The 21,107-nt window shown below is 54.0% G+C and overlaps 2 protein-coding genes across 5 annotated transcripts; one reads left to right on the top strand and one right to left on the bottom strand.

The window, feature by feature from the left end:
* The first annotated feature begins 1,054 nt into the window (after positions 1-1,054).
* On the top strand, positions 1,055-9,774 carry HAP1 (huntingtin associated protein 1). 4 transcript variants are annotated; one of them, XM_055337573.1, is made up of 13 exons: positions 1,055-1,625; positions 2,649-2,725; positions 3,131-3,247; positions 3,370-3,566; positions 3,781-3,886; positions 3,978-4,044; positions 5,486-5,616; positions 6,015-6,089; positions 6,410-6,565; positions 6,716-6,807; positions 7,060-7,098; positions 7,852-8,318; positions 9,504-9,774. In XM_055337573.1, the coding sequence occupies exons 1-12, from the start codon at positions 1,181-1,183 to the stop codon at positions 8,303-8,305; spliced, it is 1,956 nt and encodes a 651-aa protein (XP_055193548.1). In that variant the 5' UTR covers positions 1,055-1,180; the 3' UTR covers positions 8,306-8,318; positions 9,504-9,774. The 4 variants fall into 4 exon arrangements, with proteins under 4 accessions (XP_055193548.1, XP_055193565.1, XP_055193573.1 ...); XM_055337590.1 differs by having other exon boundaries at positions 6,431-6,565; XM_055337598.1 differs by having other exon boundaries at positions 6,437-6,565.
* A 7,452-nt stretch (positions 9,775-17,226) lies between these two features.
* GAST (gastrin) lies at positions 17,227-17,664 on the bottom strand. Its single transcript, XM_055318373.1, has 2 exons — positions 17,454-17,664; positions 17,227-17,330 (listed from the first exon to the last, which is right to left on the bottom strand). Exons 1-2 carry the CDS (start codon positions 17,662-17,664, stop codon positions 17,227-17,229), a joined length of 315 nt encoding a protein of 104 aa, XP_055174348.1.
* Positions 17,665-21,107: the final 3,443 nt, after the last annotated feature.

Below are 21,107 nucleotides of genomic sequence, written 5' to 3' on the forward strand. Positions count from 1 at the left end.
TCTGTCCTGGGCTCAGGCTTGGAGTGGTGGCTATGTGCAAGGGGTTCCTGGAATTCCTTAGGGATGGATTCATGTGGAGGGGGCAGGGGGAGTATCATGAAAATCTAGAAGAGAGGATGAGGCCTCAACAGCAGAGGGGCTGGAGAGGAGACTGCACGTTTGAGGCATATTTAGAAGGTAAATTAAGCAGGATTGGTTATTCAAGGGAAGAAAACTGTGGCACCAGGGATGATTCTAGGCTTGAAAATAATTAGTGCCACCACCGTCTCTTTCAGGCCTGCAGGTTCTTCCAGCCTAAAGGTGCAGAAATGGCCCCCAGACTCCTGTGCTGCCCCACCCCGCTCATTCCGGACTTTGGGACTACTGGACTCTCACTCTCTCGTGGGTACCGCCTCCCGTGGCGCGTTCCCTGCGCTGAAGGGCCGCAGGTGTGGTCTTGGGGACAGACGCACTCTGAGCACTGCCGGCCACTCGAAAAGGATGCTTGGGGCCACGCGGGACGCGGTCGCAGGAGTCTTCACCCGGAGACCTCCTCTGAGCGCGGTCTCCAGGAAGAACAGGTTTGCAGGGTGGAAGGAGGTGGGCAGAGTGGATGAAGGCTGGAGGCAAAGCACAAGGAGAGGTAATAGGGTGAACCCCGAAGTAAGCAAGAGGGCTGTGGGGCGGCTGGAGCGCGGGGTGGGAGCGCGGGCCGAGTGCGTGACGCGCCCCCCTGGGCAGCGCGCTGAAAGCATCCTGGAGTTTGGAGTCACCTCCCAGCCCCCGGGGACAGCACAGGACGGCGCTAACTGCCCGCTCACATCCAGGTGGGCAGCCGCAGCCCCGCGGGAGCACAGGGAGGCGTCCCCAGCCGCGGTCCTCGAAGTCTGTACCCGAATTCCAGGGCCGCGGCGACTTGGGACAGAACCATTCTCCGGAGGCGGAGAGGGGAGGAGAAGTCCTGCCCTCGGACCCCAAGCCCATGGAACCAGCTGGAGCCGCCGCTGCACTCTTCTCCTTCTTCTGATTTTTGCGCTCTGCTCCTGCCGCCGAGAGCTTCCCGCGCGCGGCCCCCAGGCCCGGGCCCCAGCGGTGGCTCCCGGCCGCCCACTCCCGCGCGTGGTACGGCCCGGCGGGCGCCCACTCGCGGCGCTGGTTATAAGGGCCTTGGCTGCGGCAGCCGCCTGCGGACTCGAGCGAGATGCGTCCTAGGGGGTCGGGCCAGGGCGCCGCGGGGCGCCGCGTCAGGCCCGGGGCTCCAGCGCGAGTCACCCTCGCGCCGCGCCCCGCGGCCAGTCCCGCTCCGGAGCCCTGCGCGCGGCCCGAGCGCGGCCCTGGGCACGCACCCGCGGGGGCGCAGGCGGCAGGCTCCAGGTCCGCGTGCGTCTCGGGACCCCAGGCCCGAGCTCGCCCCACCTCCAAGGCCCCCAAGGCCGGATCCACGTTCTCCGTTCTCCAGGGGAATGCCCAGGCCGTGCCCCGCAGCTTGGACGCGCCATGGACCCGCTTCATATTCCAGGGGCCCTTGGGTCCCCGGGCCGCTGGCCTGGGGACTGGGAAGGCGGCAGGCATCTGGAGGACGCTTCACCCAGGGCCTGGGGTGTCGGGCCCCGACCGTGCCGCCTTCATTCGGGAGCTGGAGGAAGGTAAACCGGGTCCCCGGAACCCCAGAGCTGGTGGGACCCGGGCATTCCCAAGGAGAAGGGGGCCCCGTCGGGTCCAGGCGCCCCGCCCCCCGGCACTCAGTCTCATCCCTCGGTCCTCCTGCGATGTCGCTGTCTGCGGGGCCTGTCCGGTCGCCTCCTCCCCATCTCCTTCCTCCTCCCTTCTGTCGTCTCCCGATTGCTGTCGGTGGGTCCGGTGCAGGGGCTCCGCGCGCGCCCGTTGCTCCGCAGATCTGCGCGCTGTCCAGGGCACCCCTGCCCAGGCTCCCGCAGTGCCCGGAGGGGGGGGGCGGGGGGCGGGAGGGCGCTGCCCACCGTGCTCTGAGTCTGCGCTGGCCGCCAAACCAGCGCCGGGGAGGGGAGGGGGCGGCGGAGGGGGCGGCTTTGGCAACCTTTAGGGGAGGGGGTCAAAGCCCTGCCTTCCCCAGCCTGGGGGTGGGCTGGGCCTCAGGTTTCTTCCCCTCGTGGTCTCTCCTGGGTGGTGGGAGATCCCTGGATTGGGTCTAGAGTCTCTCCGTCCCCCTACTCAGTGCTGGAAAAGTCTCTTCCTCCTCTCCACATGCAACAGGTGCACGGTGGGTGGGTGACTGTGTCTTTTTTTTATGACCCATGAAGCTCCAGTGAGTCGGCCAAGGCTGCCCTCTGGGGAAGGGGTGATGAGTCAGTCTGCGGCTGCACTTCCATTCCACTAGCCGCCTGCATTCTTCTAGGTGCCAGGGACCCAGGCGGCCGAGCTTGGAGGACTGTGATCCTTCACCTCACCCAGGGCTTTCCAGAACAAAAAAGAGTCCAGTTGGCCCTGGGAGCAGGGAAGGGAGTGCTCGGTACTGGGGGTGTGTGGAGAGGATATTGGAGGCAGGAAGGGAGCTCAGTCTTCTTCTTCCTTGTCACTGACTCTTGTTGTTGGGGGAGAACTGGGGAGAGGGCAGGAAACAGAGAGATGTGAGGTAGGTTATGAGCCCCCCTCCCATCTTTCTGACCCAGCCACTCCACCTGCTTTTGCAGCTCTGTGCCCTGACAGACACTTGCCAGTCAAGATCACCCAAGAAGATGTCAAAGTGATGTTAAATTTGCTAGAGGAGGTGTGTACTGCCTTCCCTACTGGGGCCAGCCTGAGCCTTAGCCAAGCCTCCATGCTAATTCTGCCCTGGAGGGGTAGGAGTCTTGTCTATTTCCTGCTTGACTATTTCTCTGGGGGCCAAGCTGGGGGATCCCTCTTATGGAAAGCAGGTATATGTGGGATGTCTAGGCTGGAATTGGTCTCAGAACCATCTGATCTGTTCTCTTCTATAAGGGGAAACTGAGTCGGGCCCCACAGTGGGTTGATGGCAGACTCTTCTAGTACCCTGGAAAACTAGGGTGTGGAAGGGTTTTGTTTAGTGGCCTAGCTTCCCGCTGACCCCTGTGTACTCCTTCGCTTCTCCCAACTGTCTGGGAGATCCCAGAAAACAGGAAAGTATTCCCCATGGATGTGGGTCCCTCTGCAGAGAGAGCGGGACCTAAATACGGCGGCTCGCATTGGCCAGTCCCTGGTGAAGCAGAACAGTGTTCTGATGGCGGAGAACAGCAAGCTGGAAGCCATGCTGGGCTCAGCCAGGGAGGAGGTAACTGGGCAGGGAGGAGGGGTAGGGGGGGTGCCATCCCAGACCTGCCTCATTGCCCTTGTGCCAGGACCTGTGCCTGCCCCTGCCTGCGTTCCAACAGGGATCCTCTCCCCCACTGCCAGATTTTACACCTGAGACACCAGGTGAGCTTGCGAGATGATCTCCTTCGGCTCTACTCAGACTCTGAGGAGGAAGAGGAAGAAGAAGAGGAAGAGGGGGAAGAGGAAGAAGAGGAGGAGGAGGAAGAGGAGACAGAGGAGGAGGAGGAAGAGGAGGAAGAGGAGGAGCAGCATGATCATCCCTATGGAGCCTCTGAGCTGTGAGTATCCTGCTTTTTCATCTGGGAAGCCCCTTCTCTGTGCCTCGGTTTCCATATTTGCAAACAGGGACACGTGGGGTAGCTGCCAGCAGGGTTGCTGGGCCAACTGAGACCACCACATTTAGCCTGAGTGGGCCAACCCTGGGTGGACTGGGACCTGGGTCCCCCCTCTCCCCCCTCACGGTGCCCTGACGCCCATGGCTCCCACCCCTAGGACTTCTCTGGAGGAGCCGGAGTCACTGCACTTCTGCCCACAGCTGGAAGCCCTCCAGGATCAGCTGAGGCTGCTGGAGGTGGAGAACGAGCAGCTGAGAGAGGAGGTGAGGATGTGGCAAGGGGGCGCCCCTGCAGGCAGGGGCCTGTTGACTCCCCTGCCCCTTCCTCTCTCCCTTCCTCTCTCCCTCCTTCCAGGCCTCTCAACTCGACGCCCTGGAGGAGGAGGAGCAGATGCTCATCCTGGATTGTGTGGAGCAGTTTTGTACGTGGGGTTGTAACTTTTCATGGAGGGCTATCCCAAGGAGCAGAAGGAAGACTCTGAGTTTGAGTTCCAGCTCTGACTCGTTCTAGCTGTGTGAGCTTGGACAAGTTCCTTGGCCTCTCTGAACCTTCATCTTTAGAATGGGGAGGAATAATCTCAGCCCTGCAGACCTCTCCAGAGGCACAGCTGAGGAAGTGCTTTAGCACACTGTAAAGAGCTGTACAGAAGCTAGGGGGCCCCTCTATGCCTGTTTCCTTTTGTTATTTGGGAGGTGCCTGGAAGCAAGGAAGAGAGGAGCTGTGAGCTGCCAGAGACCAGGAGAGGCCCCGGGACTGGGGCAGGGGCTGGGCTGGTACCAGTACCGTGTGTTTATGATGAGGGAGGCGCAGCGTGAAGCCAAGTCTAGTTGTGAGATGCAGGCACGAGATGGCAACATGCTGCTCCCTCCCCGCACGCCTGGCTTTCCTTCCCTTGGTTCCTGCCCTCGGAGCTGGTCCCCAAGTTCTGTTGCTTCCAAATACCTCCTAAGAAAGGCTCAAGTCTCCTTCCTTCTCCTCACCCCCTGCTCTAGCCCAGGTCTGGTAAGGTCTGGTCTTAAATGGTCACTTTGTCTGTACTGCTGTGCTTCCAGGTCCTTCTGCACACAGCCCAAATATAGTTTGTTTGTTTGTTTGCTTCTTTTTTTTTTTAAGATTTATTTATTTGTTCATGAGAGACACAGACATAGGCAGAGGGAGAAGCAGGCTCCCTACGAGGAGCTGATGCAGGGACTCGATCCCAGGACCCCGGGATCATGCCCTGAGCCAAAGGCAAACGCTCAATCACTGAGCCACCTAGGCAACCACCCCCTGCCCCCCAAATAAGTTTTCTAAAGCCAAATCTGACTATGTCATCCTGGGCCTAAAACCCTGAACTTCCCTTTGGCCAAAGGGTAACCTCAGCCCCCTGCCCAGCCCCTAAGCCCTCCCTCCCAGGGCCTGGTGATTGGCTCTGGGCTGCTCCACGTGCTGCCTGGACCTGGTTCACCCTTCTTTGCCCGGCTGGCCTGCTTACCCTGCAGGTCTTCGCTTCGAAGCTGGTGTAAGGCAGGATGGGAGCCGCAGCTCTGATTCCCAGCGCACCCTTTACACTTGCTCTGTCCTACCCAGAGTAGGCGCTGGTGGAATTTCCTTGCCCATCGATGTCCCCACTAGACTTGAGCTCAGTGTGCACTGGGACCTGGTCTCGTGGACTGCTCACCCAGGGCTCACCGAGGGCCTTCCCCATGTCAGTCAACAAACATTTATTGGAATGAAGACCCAGGGAGGAACACAAAGTCCTGGAAACCCAGAGTCCTCTGCAGGAGCCGAGGGTTGGGGCAGATGGAGGCATCGGGAGGGCCAGACCGGTTGCTGAAGGCCATGGGAGCCAGCGCTGACCTTCCGTCCCTGCCCTTCCCCAGCCGAGGCCAGCCAGCAGATGGCAGAGCTGTCAGAGGTGCTGGCACTCAGGATGGAGAGCCATGACCAGCAGCGGAGGGAGGTCACCCAGCTGCGGACCCAGGTCCTGAAGCTGCAGCGACGCTGCCAGTCGGTGCGTCTGGGTGTGTGCATGGCTCCCTCCTTCTGTCCTGGTCCCCACAAAACCCCAGCCCCCTTCTTCCTGCCCTGGCCTCATGGAGCTCTCAGCTCAACCAGGCTCATAGGCCCCTCGCTGTGGCAGAGTCAGAGTCGGAGGAGATCTCAGTGAGCATCTCATTCTGCCCCCTTGTTGTCGCAGGGAGGGGACCAAGGCCCAGAGAGGGTCACGGGGTGTTTCAGGAACCAGGCCACACGACTCTCCTGCCTTATGTGGCCTCATTCCCTGTGACTTCATACTTCAAGGGTTGCCAAAGGCTCATCAACATGCCTGGGGAGACTTGGCGGAGGTGGTAGGGACTTGGGTGGGGCTGGCCAGTCCCGGGTCTGGCTGACCTGTCTTGGTCCTTCCAGTATGGGGTTGAGACGGAGAAGTTGCAGCAGCAGCTGGTTTTGGAGAAAGAAATCCAGATGCGGCTCCAGGATGAGGTGAAGCTCCCCCTGGCTCCTGCCCCAGCCTTTGAGAGCCCCTGGCCCAGAGCAGGGAACTGGGGGCCCTTGGTCAGCTGGCTGAGGCTGACTCTCCCTGGAAGACGACGAGCCCCTTGAACAGGCTCTGGGTCTGTTCCTTTACATGCCCTCGGTATCTGGCATGGGGCCTGGCGGGTAGCAGCTCAGATGGGGTCTGAGTGGAGGAGAGTCCGGGGACCTGCCTGGGGGCACTGCTTGCCTCTTAGCCCACACTTCCCTGCACGGTGGGGAGAAGATGGGCCTAGTGTGCTTGTCTGGGGGTGCCTGGGTCCCCGCAGAACCTGCAGGTGGCTTCCCAGCTGCAGGGCCTGCAGGAGAAGTACACGGAGCGTGGGGGCATGCTGACTGAGGCCCAGGAGGAGGTGAAGACCCTCCGCCAGCAGGCCTCTGTGTCCACTGGTCCTGTCACCCACTACACATACACCGCACCTCTGGTGAGGATCCCCAGCTGCCTGCCTCAGCCCTCTGTGTGCTTGTGCCTTGGCCCCGCTGGCTGATTTCTATCCCCAGTCCCTTTCTGTCCCTGGCAGTAGCGGCTGGAGTTTTGGGGGGGTCCCCTGGTAATGCCTGCCTTTCCACTGTAGGATGCCCTTCCTGGTTTCCAGGAGACCCTGGCCAAGGAGCTCAGAATGTCTATAAGGAGGATTATCTCAGACCCTGTGTTTTTTATGGAAAGGTGACCCCCGGGCCCTTGCCTGATGTGCACTCACTTTCCTAGAGTGGGGAGGGGGTTTGCTTCCTACCTTCCTTCACTCATGATGTTCCCTGTTACCTGCCCCAGTTCCTCCCCCTCCCCACCCTTGTCTCTGTCCGTGGGTGTGGGTCTGTCATTTTTCCCTGGGATCTTTTCCCATGTTGGGGCCCCAGGGACTTTGTGGTTTCAGCTAATGTTGCCTTGGGACAGTGAAGGCCCTTTTCTCTATTGAAGGAATCATGGAATTACTGCAGACGAGATGCCACACCTGGGGTAAGCTGGCCAGGGGCTCCCCTGTCACCTGCTCTCACTTTTCAGCAGCCACACAACCACCTGTGGGCCTGCCACCCTGGAGAAAGCTCTACTCTCTGGGCTGGCTGCGCCCAGATGTTCTGAGAAGGGGCTGCACCCTTTCCCTTCCGATCTTGCCCCATATGTGGCCATCTGACTTAGGCTGTTCCAAATAGGGACTGAAGCCTTCCCTTCACCTCACTAGGGACTGAGAGGTGAATGAGCACTGGCCTAGGAGCTGGAACCATCTGGGACTGAGTCCCAGCTTGATCCCTTTATTGGCTGTGTGTCCTTTGGGCAAATCCCTTGACCTGTCTGAGCCTTACTAAAATGGATTTGTTCCTATGGCAACTAGCTGTGGCATGGCCTGTGATGGTTAAATCCTGGAGAGGAGTGGAGGGAATATACTATCCTTGCTGCTCTGTGCTGTGCACAGGGTGGGAGTACTAGGGGATGGCAGGGCTTGTGCAGTGTTGGTGACTGTTCTCTCTCCTTCTCACCTGGTTCCTGGGCTGAGTATTTGAAGCCCCGAGGGTGGTACCCAGCTCCCCTTTCCCCTTGGCTGGGACAGAAGTGGGAAGTTAGCCATTGGGTGTATGTGTAGATGGGCAGAGAGCAGGAGAGCTCCTCAGCCCTGGTGGCTGGGGATGTCCTGGGGGAGCAGAAGAGGGGGGCTGAGGGCTCTGGCTGGGGTTGGCTTTAGGGGCACAGAAACTTTCCTGTCTCCCTGCCCAGGTACAAGCTGCGCTGCGGTGAGGCACAAGAGCAGGGACGGGGGTTTGAGGCTGAGAAGGGGTTAATGAGAGCAGAGGATTTTGTGGCAGAAGATTTTGTGCCTTCCGAGGAGTCAGTACCTGAGGAAGAGCCAGGGGCTGCAGAAGAGGTGGTGCCAGCTGATGAGAGGTCGACAGAAGAGGCAGAGCTTGTGTCTGAGGAGACTGAGGCCTGGGAGGAGGTGGAACTGCAGCTGGATGAGACAACGAAGCAGACGAACACAGTGACTTCAACCCTGGAGGCCACAGGCTTGGGCCCCTCTCACCTAAGCATGAAACATGTCCTCCAGCAGCTGGCTAACTGGCAGGACTCGGGGTACAGGCGGCACCTGAGGCAGAGAATGCTCCAGGAAGGTGGGTGCTCCCACAGGGGCCTCCCTTCGGCCAGGACAAGCTGCAGATCATCAAGCCTATGAAAGTTGAGGACAGGTGAGCTCTGGGGTGCTCACTTACCCCAGCCTGGCCCCACCCACTGGGCTGATTTGCATGTACTTTGCATATCAGTTGCATAGGCACCTCTGGGTTCCTTCGGTAGGAGCTATAGCTCTAATACTCATTTATGTGGAATTTGCCTAGGATTTCAGAGCTCTACCCCCTTTTCTCCTGGGAGCTGGGGCTGGGGATCAGATCAGGACTACAGCTCCCCATTGCACCTCAGCTTCCTCTCTCTCCTGTCCCCTTCCCTGGCCTCCCACTCCACCTCCCCCATCCCCAGAGCTCCCCAGCCATACAGCAGTGGTGGCAGCAGTGGGTCAAAACTGTGTAGGGGGAGGGATCTCAGAGCAGGAGCTAGGATGCTTACCCAGGACTTCCAGTGTCTGGAGGAGGACAGGGCCAACCCCCCTTCCAGGGCCTGGGAAGAAGGAAGGTGTCCTGGGGCCACCCAGGCCATTGGGACAAAGGCCTCTGCCAGCAAGGGTTGAAGTTGGACTAGTTCCCTGGGTAAGTCTGAAGATGGGCTAGAGTCTCCTTCAGGGTGGCAGGGGGTGGGCCCGGGTCTCCTCTCCCCAGCTAGAAACCCCAAGGTTTGGGGAGCTGCACCTGCTTAATGCCAGCTACATGCTCTGCGAGTGTGAGTCCTGCCTTCCAGGAGCTCACAGAGATACCAAGGTGATTTAGTGACTGGCATTGTTTCCTTTCATACTCACACCCCCCATAGGTAGGAGTTACCATCCCCCTTTGTTAGGTGAGAAGCCTGAGGTTTGCAGAGCTAGAGTAGCATGTTCAAGGTCACACAGCTCACACAGCTGGAGTGGATCTGAGCCTGTTTCCATCACTACGACACCATAAGCACCATAAGGATTTCCTGGCCTGTCTCTCCCCTCTGACCGTGTCTGCTGCCTGCCTGGCCTGCTCAGTCAGCTGTAAAATTTATAGCCTGTTGTTAGCCTTACTGTCATTATGTGGCCAGCCCCCACTCCGATGGCCTTGTCACTGCTGGGCAGCCTCAACAGGGTCACCATGGAAGGTTGTGCAGTTTGTAAACTGAACGGTGACCTCGTTGGCTGGCCTGCACAACGATCCATCCTGGTTATCTTTTTGATACAGCTGACAAGGCCTCAGCCCCTGCCCACTATCGGCCTCCAGTTCACATCCGTTCCCCTTCTCTTCCAGGCTTTGCTGTTCCTCAGCAGCCTACAGAGGCCCCACAGACAGACCGAGGCCCCTCCTTCAGCTGCCTGGCCAAGTCCCACCTGCCCCAGAAACCTCCTTCCCATCCTCCCAAACAGGACCCTCCTGTCTGTTGCTAATGCACCATCAGTCCTGACCAACTTAGGCTGGGGCTCAGGACCCCGGTGGGTCTGGCCCTGCTCCCTGCTCTGCTGCTCGCTCTTCTATTGTTTGTCAGGCCGTACACCTGCCGGTACAGGAAATAAAGGACCTGTGTGCTACCTGGCCGGGACTCTGGCATCTTTCTTGGAGTGTGCACATGTGTGTGCATGTGTGTGCATGTGTGTGTGCTCATGCCGGCAGCTTTGCTGCGGCAAAGTTGTAGAGAGAGAATGGGCTCTAATACTGAATCATGCGCCAGGGCTTTTTTTTTTTTTTTTTTTTTTTTAGATTTTATTTATTTATTCATGAGAGACACGGAGAGAGAGGCAGAAACATAGGTAGAGGGAGAAGCAGACTCCCTGCAGGGAGCCTAACATGGGAGTTGATCCCAGGACTCCGGGATCACGACCTCAGTCAAAGGAAGACAATCAACCACTGAGCCACCCAGGCATTCCTGCCATATGCTTTTATTAAAAACATTACTTAGTCACATCAACAACCCCTGTGGAGTGGTGGGTGAGCTGATAAATGGTTGTTGGAGGATGAAACAGGCCCAGGCAGGTTAAATGACCCCCCCAAGGGTCTAGCAGCTAGCCACGGAACTGGGATGTGAACCCAAGCCCTCAGGCCTCTGGAACCTACAGTTAGGCTCCTTTCCTTGTTTTTCTGCTGCAGGGATTCTGGCCCAGTACCCTGGCTGCAAGGGATAAGACACAGACCGACAAGAGTCACCCACTGTCTTAGGTAGAGATCCCTCAGACCTGAAATCAGATCTGGAACAGCATTTGAAAACAAGTAGTTTGGAAGATGATCCAGGAAGCACTTCTGGGCGAAAGTGGGGAATTGAGAATGGGAGGATGCTAAAGAAGGGAGATGCTTCACTGACTGAACCACTCAGGCGCCCCGGTTTATTTATTTTAGAGAGAGTGCATGTGAGCGAGCATGGAACCCAACACGGAGCTCAATCCCCAAGATCATGACATGAGCCAAAATAAGAGTTGGACGCTTAACCTACTGAGCCACCCAGGTGTCCCATCATATGGCCATTCACAGACAAGACCCCCAAGGAAACCAGCTGGCCTATTGCCATCATGGTAACTCTTGCACCTTAACCGGTGACAACCTGATTGCAACTGTTGTGCCAGTGTGGGCAGCTTTCCAAGGAGAGGTCAACACAACCTCTGATACCTATCTGCTGCTGTTGATTTGATGAAAACTTGATTTCCTATCTATTTACCTGGAACAGACTGCAGTGCCCACTCATAGTCTTGCCCAAGTCTGTGTCAGCTCCCTGGCTTTCTGTCACAATATCATCCGATGCAATATAATTATCTAGACATTCTGCAGAGTACCACTATGGTCCAATTCATCGATGTCATCATAATAATCAGACCTAGTAAGGAGGAAGTGGCAAGTACTCTGGCTGCCCTGCTGCTAAGACACATGTGCGTCAGAAGTTGGAGCACAAACCGTTCAAAAATTCAGGAATCCTGGTAAAGTTTTTAGGGATTCAGTAGTCTAGGGCAAACCTTACCTCTACTACTAAAAAAAAGAGGCACAGGGCTTGCTAGGACTCTTTGGGTTTTGGAACTAACACTACTGTCCTTGGAAATACTGCCCTGATCCATTTATCAAGTGAATTAGGAGGCTGCCAGTAGAGCCCAAATCAAGGAAGAATTCTTGGGCCAGTCCAGGCAGCCCTACTGATTGGAACTTATGACTTGGTGGACCCCACAATGCTAGAAGTATCCATGGTGGACAAGGACACCATGTGAAGTCTCTGACAAGTCCCAATAAGAAGCACAGTGCAGGGACGCTTGGGTAGCTCAGTCATTGAGCATCTACCTTCAGCTCAGGGCGTGACCCCGGGGTCCTGGGACTGAGTTCTGCATCAGGCTCCCTGAGCCTGTGTCTCCACAGCCTCTGCCTGTGTCTCTGCCTCTCTCCCTGTGTCTTTTCTGAATAAATAAATAAAATCTTTAAAAAATAAAAGAACTGTAGTGCAGACCCCCCTAGGACTGGCAAACTTTCTCTAAAAGATAGAAAATAGTTTAGGATTTGCAGGACAAGAGGCAAAACCAAAGATATGATGTAAGCATTCAAATAACAATGTAAAGTGTAGCCATTTAGGGGTGCCGCACTGGCTCCATGGAAGAAGCATGTCTCTTGTTCTTGGGGTCATGAGTTTGAGTCTCATGTTGGGTGTAGAGATTACTTTAAAAAATAAAAAAAGGGGCACCTGGGTGGCTTCGTTGGTTGGGCATCTGCCTTGGGCTCAGGCCATAATTCTGGAGTTGAGGGATCAAGCCCCACATCAGGCACCCTGCTCAGTGGGGAGTCTGCTTCTCCCTCCCCATCTACTGTTCCCCTTGCTTGTGCTCTCTTGCTCTCTCTCACTCTCTCTTTAATACATAAATAAAATATAACAAAAAAATAGGGGCACCTGGGTAGCTCAGTCAGTTAAGCATGTGACTCTTGATACCAGCTCAGGTCTCAATCTCAGGGTCCTGAGTTCAAGCCCCACGATGGGCTCCATGCTGGGTATGGAGCCTACATCATACATACATACATATATAAAGTATAGCCATTTAAAAATATCCATCCCAGGGGTGCCTAGGTGGCTCAATCAGTTAAGCATCTGTCTTGGGGATCCCTGGGTGGCTCAGCAGTTTAGCGCCTGCCTTTGGCCCAGGATGTGATCCTGAAGTCCCAGGATCGGGTCCCACATCAGGCTCCCTGCATGAAAGCTGCTTCTCCCTCTGCCTGTGTCTCTGCCTTTCTCTCTGTGTCTCTCATGAATAAATAAATAAATAAATCTTAAAAAAAAAAAACCAGCATCTGTCTTCAGCTCAGGTCATGATCCCAGGGTCCGGGATTTCCCTGCTCAGTGGGGAGCCTGCCTCCCCCTCTCCCTCTGCTACTCCCCCTCCTTGTGCTTTCTCTCTGTCAAATAAATACAGTCTAAAAATTAAATAAGTAGATAAAATCTTCACAAAATTGCCATATGATGGAGTCCATCTCCTATGCACTCTTTAAGGATGGTATTAATCTCTGCCATTCCACCTAAAATGTATTGTGAGCAGGAGGGCGGCTTCACTTAGCTTTTCTCCCCATGATGGCACTTGCTCCCCATGACAGGGAATTAATGTGAGGGTTCTGACAGTTTTTAAATTTATCTGTCCCTATCATGCAGTTGGGGACCAGAGAATGACCAATTTGTGTCCAAGGATCCATTGGTTCTACTGTGAGACAGATGCCACTTGTCACTTGGCCTCCATGCTCTCTCTCTTTTAAAGATTTTATTTATTTATTTGAGAGAGAGAACAAGTGAGCAAGTGAGCAAGGGCACAAGCAGAGGGAGCAGCAGAAAGAGAAGCAGATTCTCTGCTAGGCAAGGAGCCTGATGTGGAGCTCAATCCTAGGACCCCAGCATCATGACCTGAGCCAAAGGTGGATGCTTAACAAACTGAGCCTCTCAGGCGCTCCAGAAAAAAAAAAATTAAAGATTTTATTTATTTGTGGGAGAGGAGCAGAGAGCGATTCCCCACTGAGCAGAGCCTGGACTGGGGCTTGATCCCAGGACTCTGGAATCATGACCTGAGCCGAAGGCAGATGCTTAACTGCCTGAGCCACCCAGGTACCCTAGAAATTTTTTTTTTTACTTAAGTAATCTCTCTACCCAACATGGGGCTCAAACTCAGGACTCTGAGATCAAGAGTCTCATGCTCTATTGACTGATCCAGCCTGGCGTGGCACCCCGATGAGCTCTTTCTTTAACGTAGGTGGAGGTGTGATGACATTTGGGGTTCTCTGGTGTGGTAGCAGCTCAGACCCTGTATACAACAGCTTTCGAAATATCTGGGTGTGCCTCCTTCTCCAGTGTACACAGGTAAATGGCAACTTCTGAGAATTGTTGCAGATTTGTAAACCAGGCAATGGATCTTGATTTTTCATTTTGGCAGTTGACATCAGCCTTAGGCTCATCTGCTCTTGATCCATGCTCCTTGTATAGGGCAGACCATGCCCTTCTTGGCCACCCATATATCTCAAGTTTAGAAACACCATGGTCTGTCAGCTGCCGCTGCAAATCCTGTGGGTTAAGGCCTACTACTGACTATGTCCACTTTACTTCTGATGGTTAAGTGCTGACACCTGGTCCCCTCTGTCTTGCAATCCTGTCATCCCCACTGACACTAAGTAGCCCAGGTCCATAGTAGCATCTCCTACATCAACCCTGGCCTGCAGCGGATAGCCACTGCTGAGCTTCTCAACAACTTTTGTGTCCTCACTAACACATTTGTTATGTCCTCTGGAAAAGGACTATTCTTTGGGCCCTTGCAGGGACTGTAATCATGTGGTGGATGCTCTTGTCTTAAATGACAATTCATTCTAACATGCCTACCCACATTTTGACTCTTTCCTCAATACTCTGCTGGGGCAATTTGAGGGCTTCACTTCACTTGCTATAGGCCACTGCTTTGTCCAAGCTTCAGGGAGTCATTTCCAGCAAGGCATTAAGACTGGCTCTGGGTGTCCTTGCCAGGACCTGAAACTCTAAGTTAATGGGAGACTGTCCTCCTCTCCCGTATCCACAAACTCTCCCTAACCAGTCACTCTGCCATTCTCCAGCCAGCCTCCTTGGTCTGCCAGCCTCAAAAATCCCCTACTGTGTGTACTCTCCTGGTTCTTGCTGTGACACATTATCCAGCTTATTCAGATCTTTCAGTATTTTGGGTGAATAATACCTTTTCCCACATGTTTGGGACAGTGCTTCCGCACATCCTAAGACCTGACCCTAGCTTCTGGTGCGGAAGCCCTGAAGGGAGGCAGGGGCAGATCTTGAGAAGCATCAGTTTGCAAGGCATCTGCCTCAAGGAGGCCTTGGCATGATCTCCAAGGAAGGGGAGGCTGCTCCCCTCTGGCAAGGTGGAGGCACTTCTTCAGCCCAGAAGGTTCCTGGAAACCTAGGAGTTCAAAATTCTTCAGGGCATCTCAAATGACCCATGCAACGTGTCATGGCCCCCTGCCTTTCTTTTCTTTTTTTTGTTAACAGTTTATTTTTATTTTTTTAAGGATTTATTTATTTATTTATTTATTCACGAGAGACGGAGACACAGAGAGAGGCAGAGACACAGGCAGAGGGAGAAGCAGGCTCCGTGCAGGGATCCTGATGTGGGATTTGATCCTGGGCCTCCAGGATCAAGCTCTGGGCCGAAGGCGGCTGCTAAACCGCTGAGCCATCCAGGGATCCCCGGTCCCCTGCCTTTCATTCTAGGACTTTGACGGGAGAGACTTGCTGGGGTTCCAGCTTATCAGCTTTCTTTGTTATCTGACCTCCTACATTCAGATCTTGGGTTTGAGTTAATGGTTGGCTGACCTGAGGTTAACATTTTCTTCCTTCAGAGATTCTCTGATGATTAGTGGTAGCCAACAGATGACACAACCATAATCATCATTGCTCTTCTGTCTCAAATGCTGAAGCAATTGGCTATGCCAGTGCACTTCTACGACTTGTACCCCATCCGGATGCACCAGCGATGAGAATCTTAGTAATAGTGTTGCCACAACACTCCAGGGGTTATCACACCCTGCTTAACACCAGCAAAGGAGTCTGGTTAGTGAAAGATCAGATTCCAGAACCCCAACATGAGAATGTTGCTTTCTACAACTCTTCTAGGACCAACTGTTTTCAGAAGAGTCCCCTGCCCAGACGCAGATTTGGAAATAAGGATTTGAGTGCAAGTAGTTTATTTGGGTGGTGATCCCAAGAAACACCAGTGGGACCGTGAGCATGTGAGACAGGAAAGGGAGGCCAGTCAACAAAGGATGGCCTTGAGCAGGTTCCTGAAGTGGGTAAGTGGGGCTCAGTCCTGTGGGGGCATTCTGGGAGACGGAGCTGAATACACCTCAGAGTTATTCTACCCAAGGGGTGAGGGAGCTGGGGTATTGATCCTTCCACTCTCATCTGTCACTGACTTGGAGCTGCTTCTGGAGGCACTAACTCTGTGGCATTTCCAGCCTGCCTTGCACTCAGAAAGCCCTCAGAGGAACAATGGAACATGCTTGTGGAAGGATGCCGCTGACAGGCAGAGAACAATGAGGGAATATGGGTGAAACATCAACAGTGCTGGGACGTCTGGATGGCTCAGTTGGTTAAGCATCTGCCTTTGGCTCAGATCATGATTCCAGGGTCCTGTGATCGAGTCCTGCCTCGGGCTCCCTGCTCAGTGGAGAGTCTGCTTCTCCCTCTCTCCCTCCTCTCTGCTTGTGATTGCTCTCTCTCTCAAATAAATAAAATCTAAAAGAACAAAACGAAACCAACCCAACCACCAACAAACAAACAAACAAACAAACAAACAAAAAACCCATGAACAGTGCTTGTGCCAGTCACTCACCCACTCGTCTGACAAATATTTATTGGATACTTGCTGTATTTGGAACTGAGGATACAGCAGGGAAGAGGGACACATGATCCTCACCCTTATAGAACTTCCCTTCTAACTGAGGAGGCAGCCAATAAACTAGCAAATGAGACAATGACAGTGACAGTGTGAAATGTCCTCTAGAGACCAATGTCAGAGACTATGGGGCCATCAGAGAATACCGGGGGCTGTGTATGAAGTGGGAGGAGCAGAACAGGCGGGTCTCTCTGGAATAGACATTTCAGCCAGGCCCTCAGAGGGCAGGCCATGTTTGTGCCTGGGAAAAGCCTTCCGAGCCTAGGAAATAGCAAGGACAAATGCTCTGAGCAGGACTGAGCGCATTTGTGTAAGAGAAAGGGAGAGAGGAGGAACATGGCACCTGCCCTGAGGACAACAGGGCTGGGCTTAGGGCTCTGGCAAGGAGTTTAGGTTTTATTCTAAATGCAACAGGAAGCATTGGAGGGTTAAAACCTGGGGTGGCACAATTTGATTTATCTTTTAGAAAGCTGACTCTGGGGCAGCCCCGGTGGCTCAGCAGTTTAGCGCCGCCTGCAGCCCGGGGCATGATCCTGGAGACCCGGGACTGAGTCCCATGTCAGGCTCTCTGCATGGAGCCTGCTTCTCCCTCTGCCTGTGTCTCTGCCTCTCTCTCTCTCTGCATTTCTATGAATAAATAAATAAAATCTTAAAAAAAAAAAAAGAAAGCTGACTCTGGGGCACCTGGGTGGCTCAGTCCATTAAGTATCTGTCTTTGGCTAAGGTCATGACCAGAGTCTTGGAATTGAGTCCGGCCCTGGTCTCCCTGCTCAGCAGGGAGTCTGCGTCTCTCTCTCCCTCTACCCCTCCCCACTGCTCCCCCCCCAAAATAAATAAATAAGTAAAATATTAAAAAGTGAAAAGGAAAGCTGACTCTGGTTGCAACCCCAACACCATTTTTCACCTGTGTGACTAGATTTGTGGTCAGCGTTAGGCTGGCCAGGCCCTGTCCCCAGGAAAGTGCTCAGTCTCAACCCTGGCCCCACCAACTCCCCTCTCCTGCCCCACACTTGACACAAGGTGATCCATTGGAAGCTAGTTTATTTTGATTGGTTTTTCATGGGGCTGGGCGGGGCTGGGAGATAGCTGGGCTTTGAAGCTCTGTCCTAGGGACGTTGGTCCTCTTCCTCAGCACTGCGGCGGCCGAAGTCCATCCATCCGTATGCTGCTTCTTCTTCTTCCATCCACGGTCCCTGCTTCTTGGACAGGTCTGAGGGTCAGAGGAGGAAGAGGATGTGAGGATACGGGAAGGATGGTTAGCTGCCAAACCAAGGCCAGGGCCAACCCTGGCTGGGTGAGGCAAGCAGAGGCGGCTGTCCTGGCAGGTTCCTACCTGCCACCAGCTGTGGGGGACCCTGGAGCCCTAGCTGCCTTCGGTGGTGAGAGGCTGGGCCCAGTTGGTCCAGCCCATGTGGCTCCAGACCCCTATTTGCTCCTGGACCCGAGGGTGCATCTTGCAGCCAGGAGCGGGGCTTCCAAGAAGCTTCAGAGAAGGTGGCCAGAGCCAGTGCCAAGATCAGTACGTACACACATAGTCGCTGCATCTTGTCTGCAAAGGAAAGAGGGGCAGAGCTGAAAGCTGGGCCATACGGGCACCCCTGGTCCATCCAGTGGCCTAGACCAGATGGACTCTGCTGGCATGTATGCCGCTGTGTGGGGTTGTGGACTGTTCCTCATTTTGCTTCTCCAGTTCCTGCCAGGCACTCCTACTCCCAGGCCTGGCCCCTTCCCTCCTCACCTACCTTAATTACAGCAGCAGCTTCTCTCAGAGGAATTTACAACCTGGAGCAACTTCTGCAAAATTCAAGGCTCTGTGAGTGGCTCTGTAGATATTTATGTTTGTAGTTTAAAGTGAGCTTTTATTTAGTTTTGTTTTTTAAAAAAGATTTTATTTATTTGACAGAGAGAGAGAAAGAGTGAGAGCACACAAGCAGGGGGAGCAGGAGAGGGAGAAGCAGGCTCCCCACTGAACAGAGAGCCCGATGTGGGACTTGATTCAGGACCCCTGGATCATGACCTGAGCTGAAGGCAGACACTTAACTGACTGAGCCACACAGGTGCCCCTGAAGTGAGCTTTTAAACAGTAACACCAAAGTGCACATTACAGACTGCAGGGTATCTCTTTGGAGGCCACGAGCATATTCACTATGTGGTCGGGTCACACCGTTTCTGTGCCGCCCGAGGAGGGAAACTTCTCTTGCCAATTTTGCTTAACTGAGGAATATCTTGCGATTATAATCAAGCAGTTAAAAATGAAGCTGTTGCCGTTTGCACCTGTGTGTCAGGGTGACCTGAGTTTGGGGAAGCCATAATACAGAGATAAACTGGGTATTCAAATGACTCTAAAATTCAATTCTAAAGTTCCATTCTCTGCATTTGTGTTCTTTCATCCTCATTATATGGATGGGCTTTATCAGAAGCAAAATATAAAAATGTTACCTTCCAGGAACACATTTATATGAATAAAATACTATTTTTATCTGTTTTTCACAGTGAGGTTCTCTGTTAGATTTCCTTTGGGTTCTTGATGCTAAAGATACACGATTGAACAGTCAGTGATCTAGAGCCACACAGGCCCATTCTAGCCACATGTATTGTCCAATGTGGTAGCTACTGGCCCCATGTGGCTCTTTACATGTAAATTAATTAATATTAAATTTTTCTCCCCTAGGAGAGCCACCGTTCCAGTGCACCTGTGGCTGGTGGCTACCATATTTGGGATGGTGCAGATACAGATCCTCTCCTCATGGAAAGTTATTTCAGACAGTGCTGGTCTAAGAAAGAGCTTGAGATGGGATCCAGAAGCCCTGGGTTCTAGTTCCAACCCTGCCAAATAATTTGTGTGACTTTGGACAAGTCACATCTCCTTCAGGGCCTCAGATTTTTCACCCGAGAGTTGAGAGAATAGCCTTTGTCCTTCTCACCTTGCAGACCTAGGGTGAGCGTGAAGTAGGAGGGTTGTAGCATCAGGTCAGCTCAAAGGAAAGGGTTGGGAATGCCAGGGTGGGTTCTAGAGCTGAGACCTAGTATGGTGTCGAACTAAGAGAAGGGTGGCAGCCCTGGAGACACCGAGGCGTGAGCCTGGTACCTTGATGCAGGGAGTCGTCCCATCAACCCTCTTCCCCGCCTTTATAATCCCCTCCTGGGTGCTCTTACCTGCAGAGCTGGGAGGTGGGCGATGCTGTAGCTGGCCTGGTGCCTTTCTGTTCTCTGTTCTGCTGGGTGCTCCAGCGCTGCCTTATAAAGCTCTCAGGGCCCCTCCCAGACCCCCATGAGGCCGGCCTCCACTATATCAAGACAAAAGGGGGTGGGCACAGGTACGTCACCCCTGCCCTACCCCATCATTCAGTCAGTCATCCACATGTGGGAAGGGAAGGGAATTGACCTTCATGGCAGTGAGGAGCAGGTGCAGGGTTGGGGCAGTTCTTCAGCTGGACATGAGGGCAGGCAGGACCCCAGGGACTCCCTGGGATCAGGAACAGTGCCCCCCACCCAGTCGTTGGGGTCAGAGTCTTGGTATGCATCAGTCCTCTGACTCTGTCCCATTGGAGGGCAGGTGAGGCAGATGCACCGAGTGACCTTGGATTCAGAGGAAGCATATTTCATCATACATTGATGTTTGAAGAGCAGGGAGTGTGTGGTTGTGGAGTGCTGTATTGATCCCCTGTCCCCTCTGCTGGGCTCTGCAAACAGTGCGTGAGGTAGTTATCAGGGGCAATGGGGCATGGGCTGATGGCCCCATTTTCTCTGCCCTGGGGCTGCAGCTGGTTGCCGCTTCACCTCCCTTGCCTGGAAATCCCTGAACGCTCCCCACTCCTTGTGCCTTAGTGCTGGCTAGGTTTGGCTTGCAGCTCCCCTCCATCTCAGGTCTGCCCTTTACGCCCAGCCTCTTGCAACCCCCCTACTCAGGGCTGATTCCTTCAGGCAGCTACACTTGGAGGCTCCCTCCTTTGGTTTTCAAGGGGGGATAGCAATCTGAATAACTCATTCACCACTTTTCAATATAAAAATACATCTTAGGGGCACCTGGGTGGTTTAGTGGTTGAGCATCTGCCTTTGGCTCAGGTCGTGATCCTGTGGCCCTGGGATTGAGTCCTGAATTGGGCTCCCCAGAGGGAGCCGGGTTCTCCCTCTGCCTATGTCTCTGCCTCTCTCTGTGTTTTCTCATGAATAGATAAATAAAATCCTTAAAAAAATATGTCTTAAAGTGGTTAGCAAAGAGACTAAAGGGTTTGCCCAAGATGTGCCAGAGCACCAGACAGTAAGCTTGTTGACTTCTTTTTTTTTTTTTTTTTATTTATTTATGATAGTCACAGAGAGAGAGAGAGGCAGAGACACAGGCAGAGGGAGAAGCAGGCTCCATGCACCGGAAGCCCGACGTGGGATTCGATCCCGGGTCCCCAGGATCGCGCCCTGGGCCAAAGGCAGGCGCCATACCGCTGCGCCACCCAGGGATCCCAGCTTGTTGACTTCTTTGATAAATTGCCACCTTGGCCTGGTTTGGACAGATAGATGTAACTAGTTCTAGGCTGCTTTTGATTTTTCTATGGTTGGCATTAGAGATTTTGCTCTTGTTCATGTGTCATCAGGGCCCCTCCTTGTCTGGGGGAGCTCTGATGCCCCTTGGGTCTGGATAAGGGGCAGTGGTACCCACGCTCACAGCCAGCCTTGCTGAGAATTAACAGGTGATGAAGCAGGCTGTGAGGTGTCCATGGCAACCAGCAGCCGAAAGTTCTGGTGAATAACCACTCTAATCCAGAGCAGGGCTCCGTGACTCAGCAGATGGAATTAAGTGAAAATGACAAAACCAGTGCAGGCATTGGTGATAATGACTTGAAGCCAGAATCCTAGAGATGGAAAGGCCTTTGAGGGGGCTTGGGAGATGGTGGCGTGGGGAGCAGTTCTGTTCACATGCTGGAAGAATAGAGAGGTTCGTGTTACCTTGGTGATGAGAAATTAGAAGCTTTCTGCAGAGCCTTAGATGCAC

Source organism: Nyctereutes procyonoides, unplaced genomic scaffold (assembly GCF_905146905.1).
Source record: "Nyctereutes procyonoides isolate TBG_1078 unplaced genomic scaffold, NYPRO_anot_genome, whole genome shotgun sequence".
Taxonomy (NCBI): Eukaryota; Metazoa; Chordata; class Mammalia; order Carnivora; family Canidae; genus Nyctereutes; species Nyctereutes procyonoides.

Bases quoted from the DNA above. Each gene is read 5' to 3' on its own strand.
- GAST (XM_055318373.1), bottom strand. From the start codon at position 17,664: ATGCAGCGACTATGTGTGTACGTACTGATCTTGGCACTGGCTCTGGCC. The intron at 17,331-17,453 runs GTAGGAACCTGC...TCTGACCCTCAG, and splicing joins TCCCCCACAGCTGGTGGCAG to ACCTGTCCAAGAAGCAGGGA.
- HAP1 (XM_055337573.1), top strand. From the start codon at position 1,181: ATGCGTCCTAGGGGGTCGGGCCAGGGCGCCGCGGGGCGCCGCGTCAGG. The intron at 4,045-5,485 runs GTACGTGGGGTT...GCCCTTCCCCAG, and splicing joins GGATTGTGTGGAGCAGTTTT to CCGAGGCCAGCCAGCAGATG. The intron at 6,090-6,409 runs GTGAAGCTCCCC...GGGTCCCCGCAG, and splicing joins AGATGCGGCTCCAGGATGAG to AACCTGCAGGTGGCTTCCCA.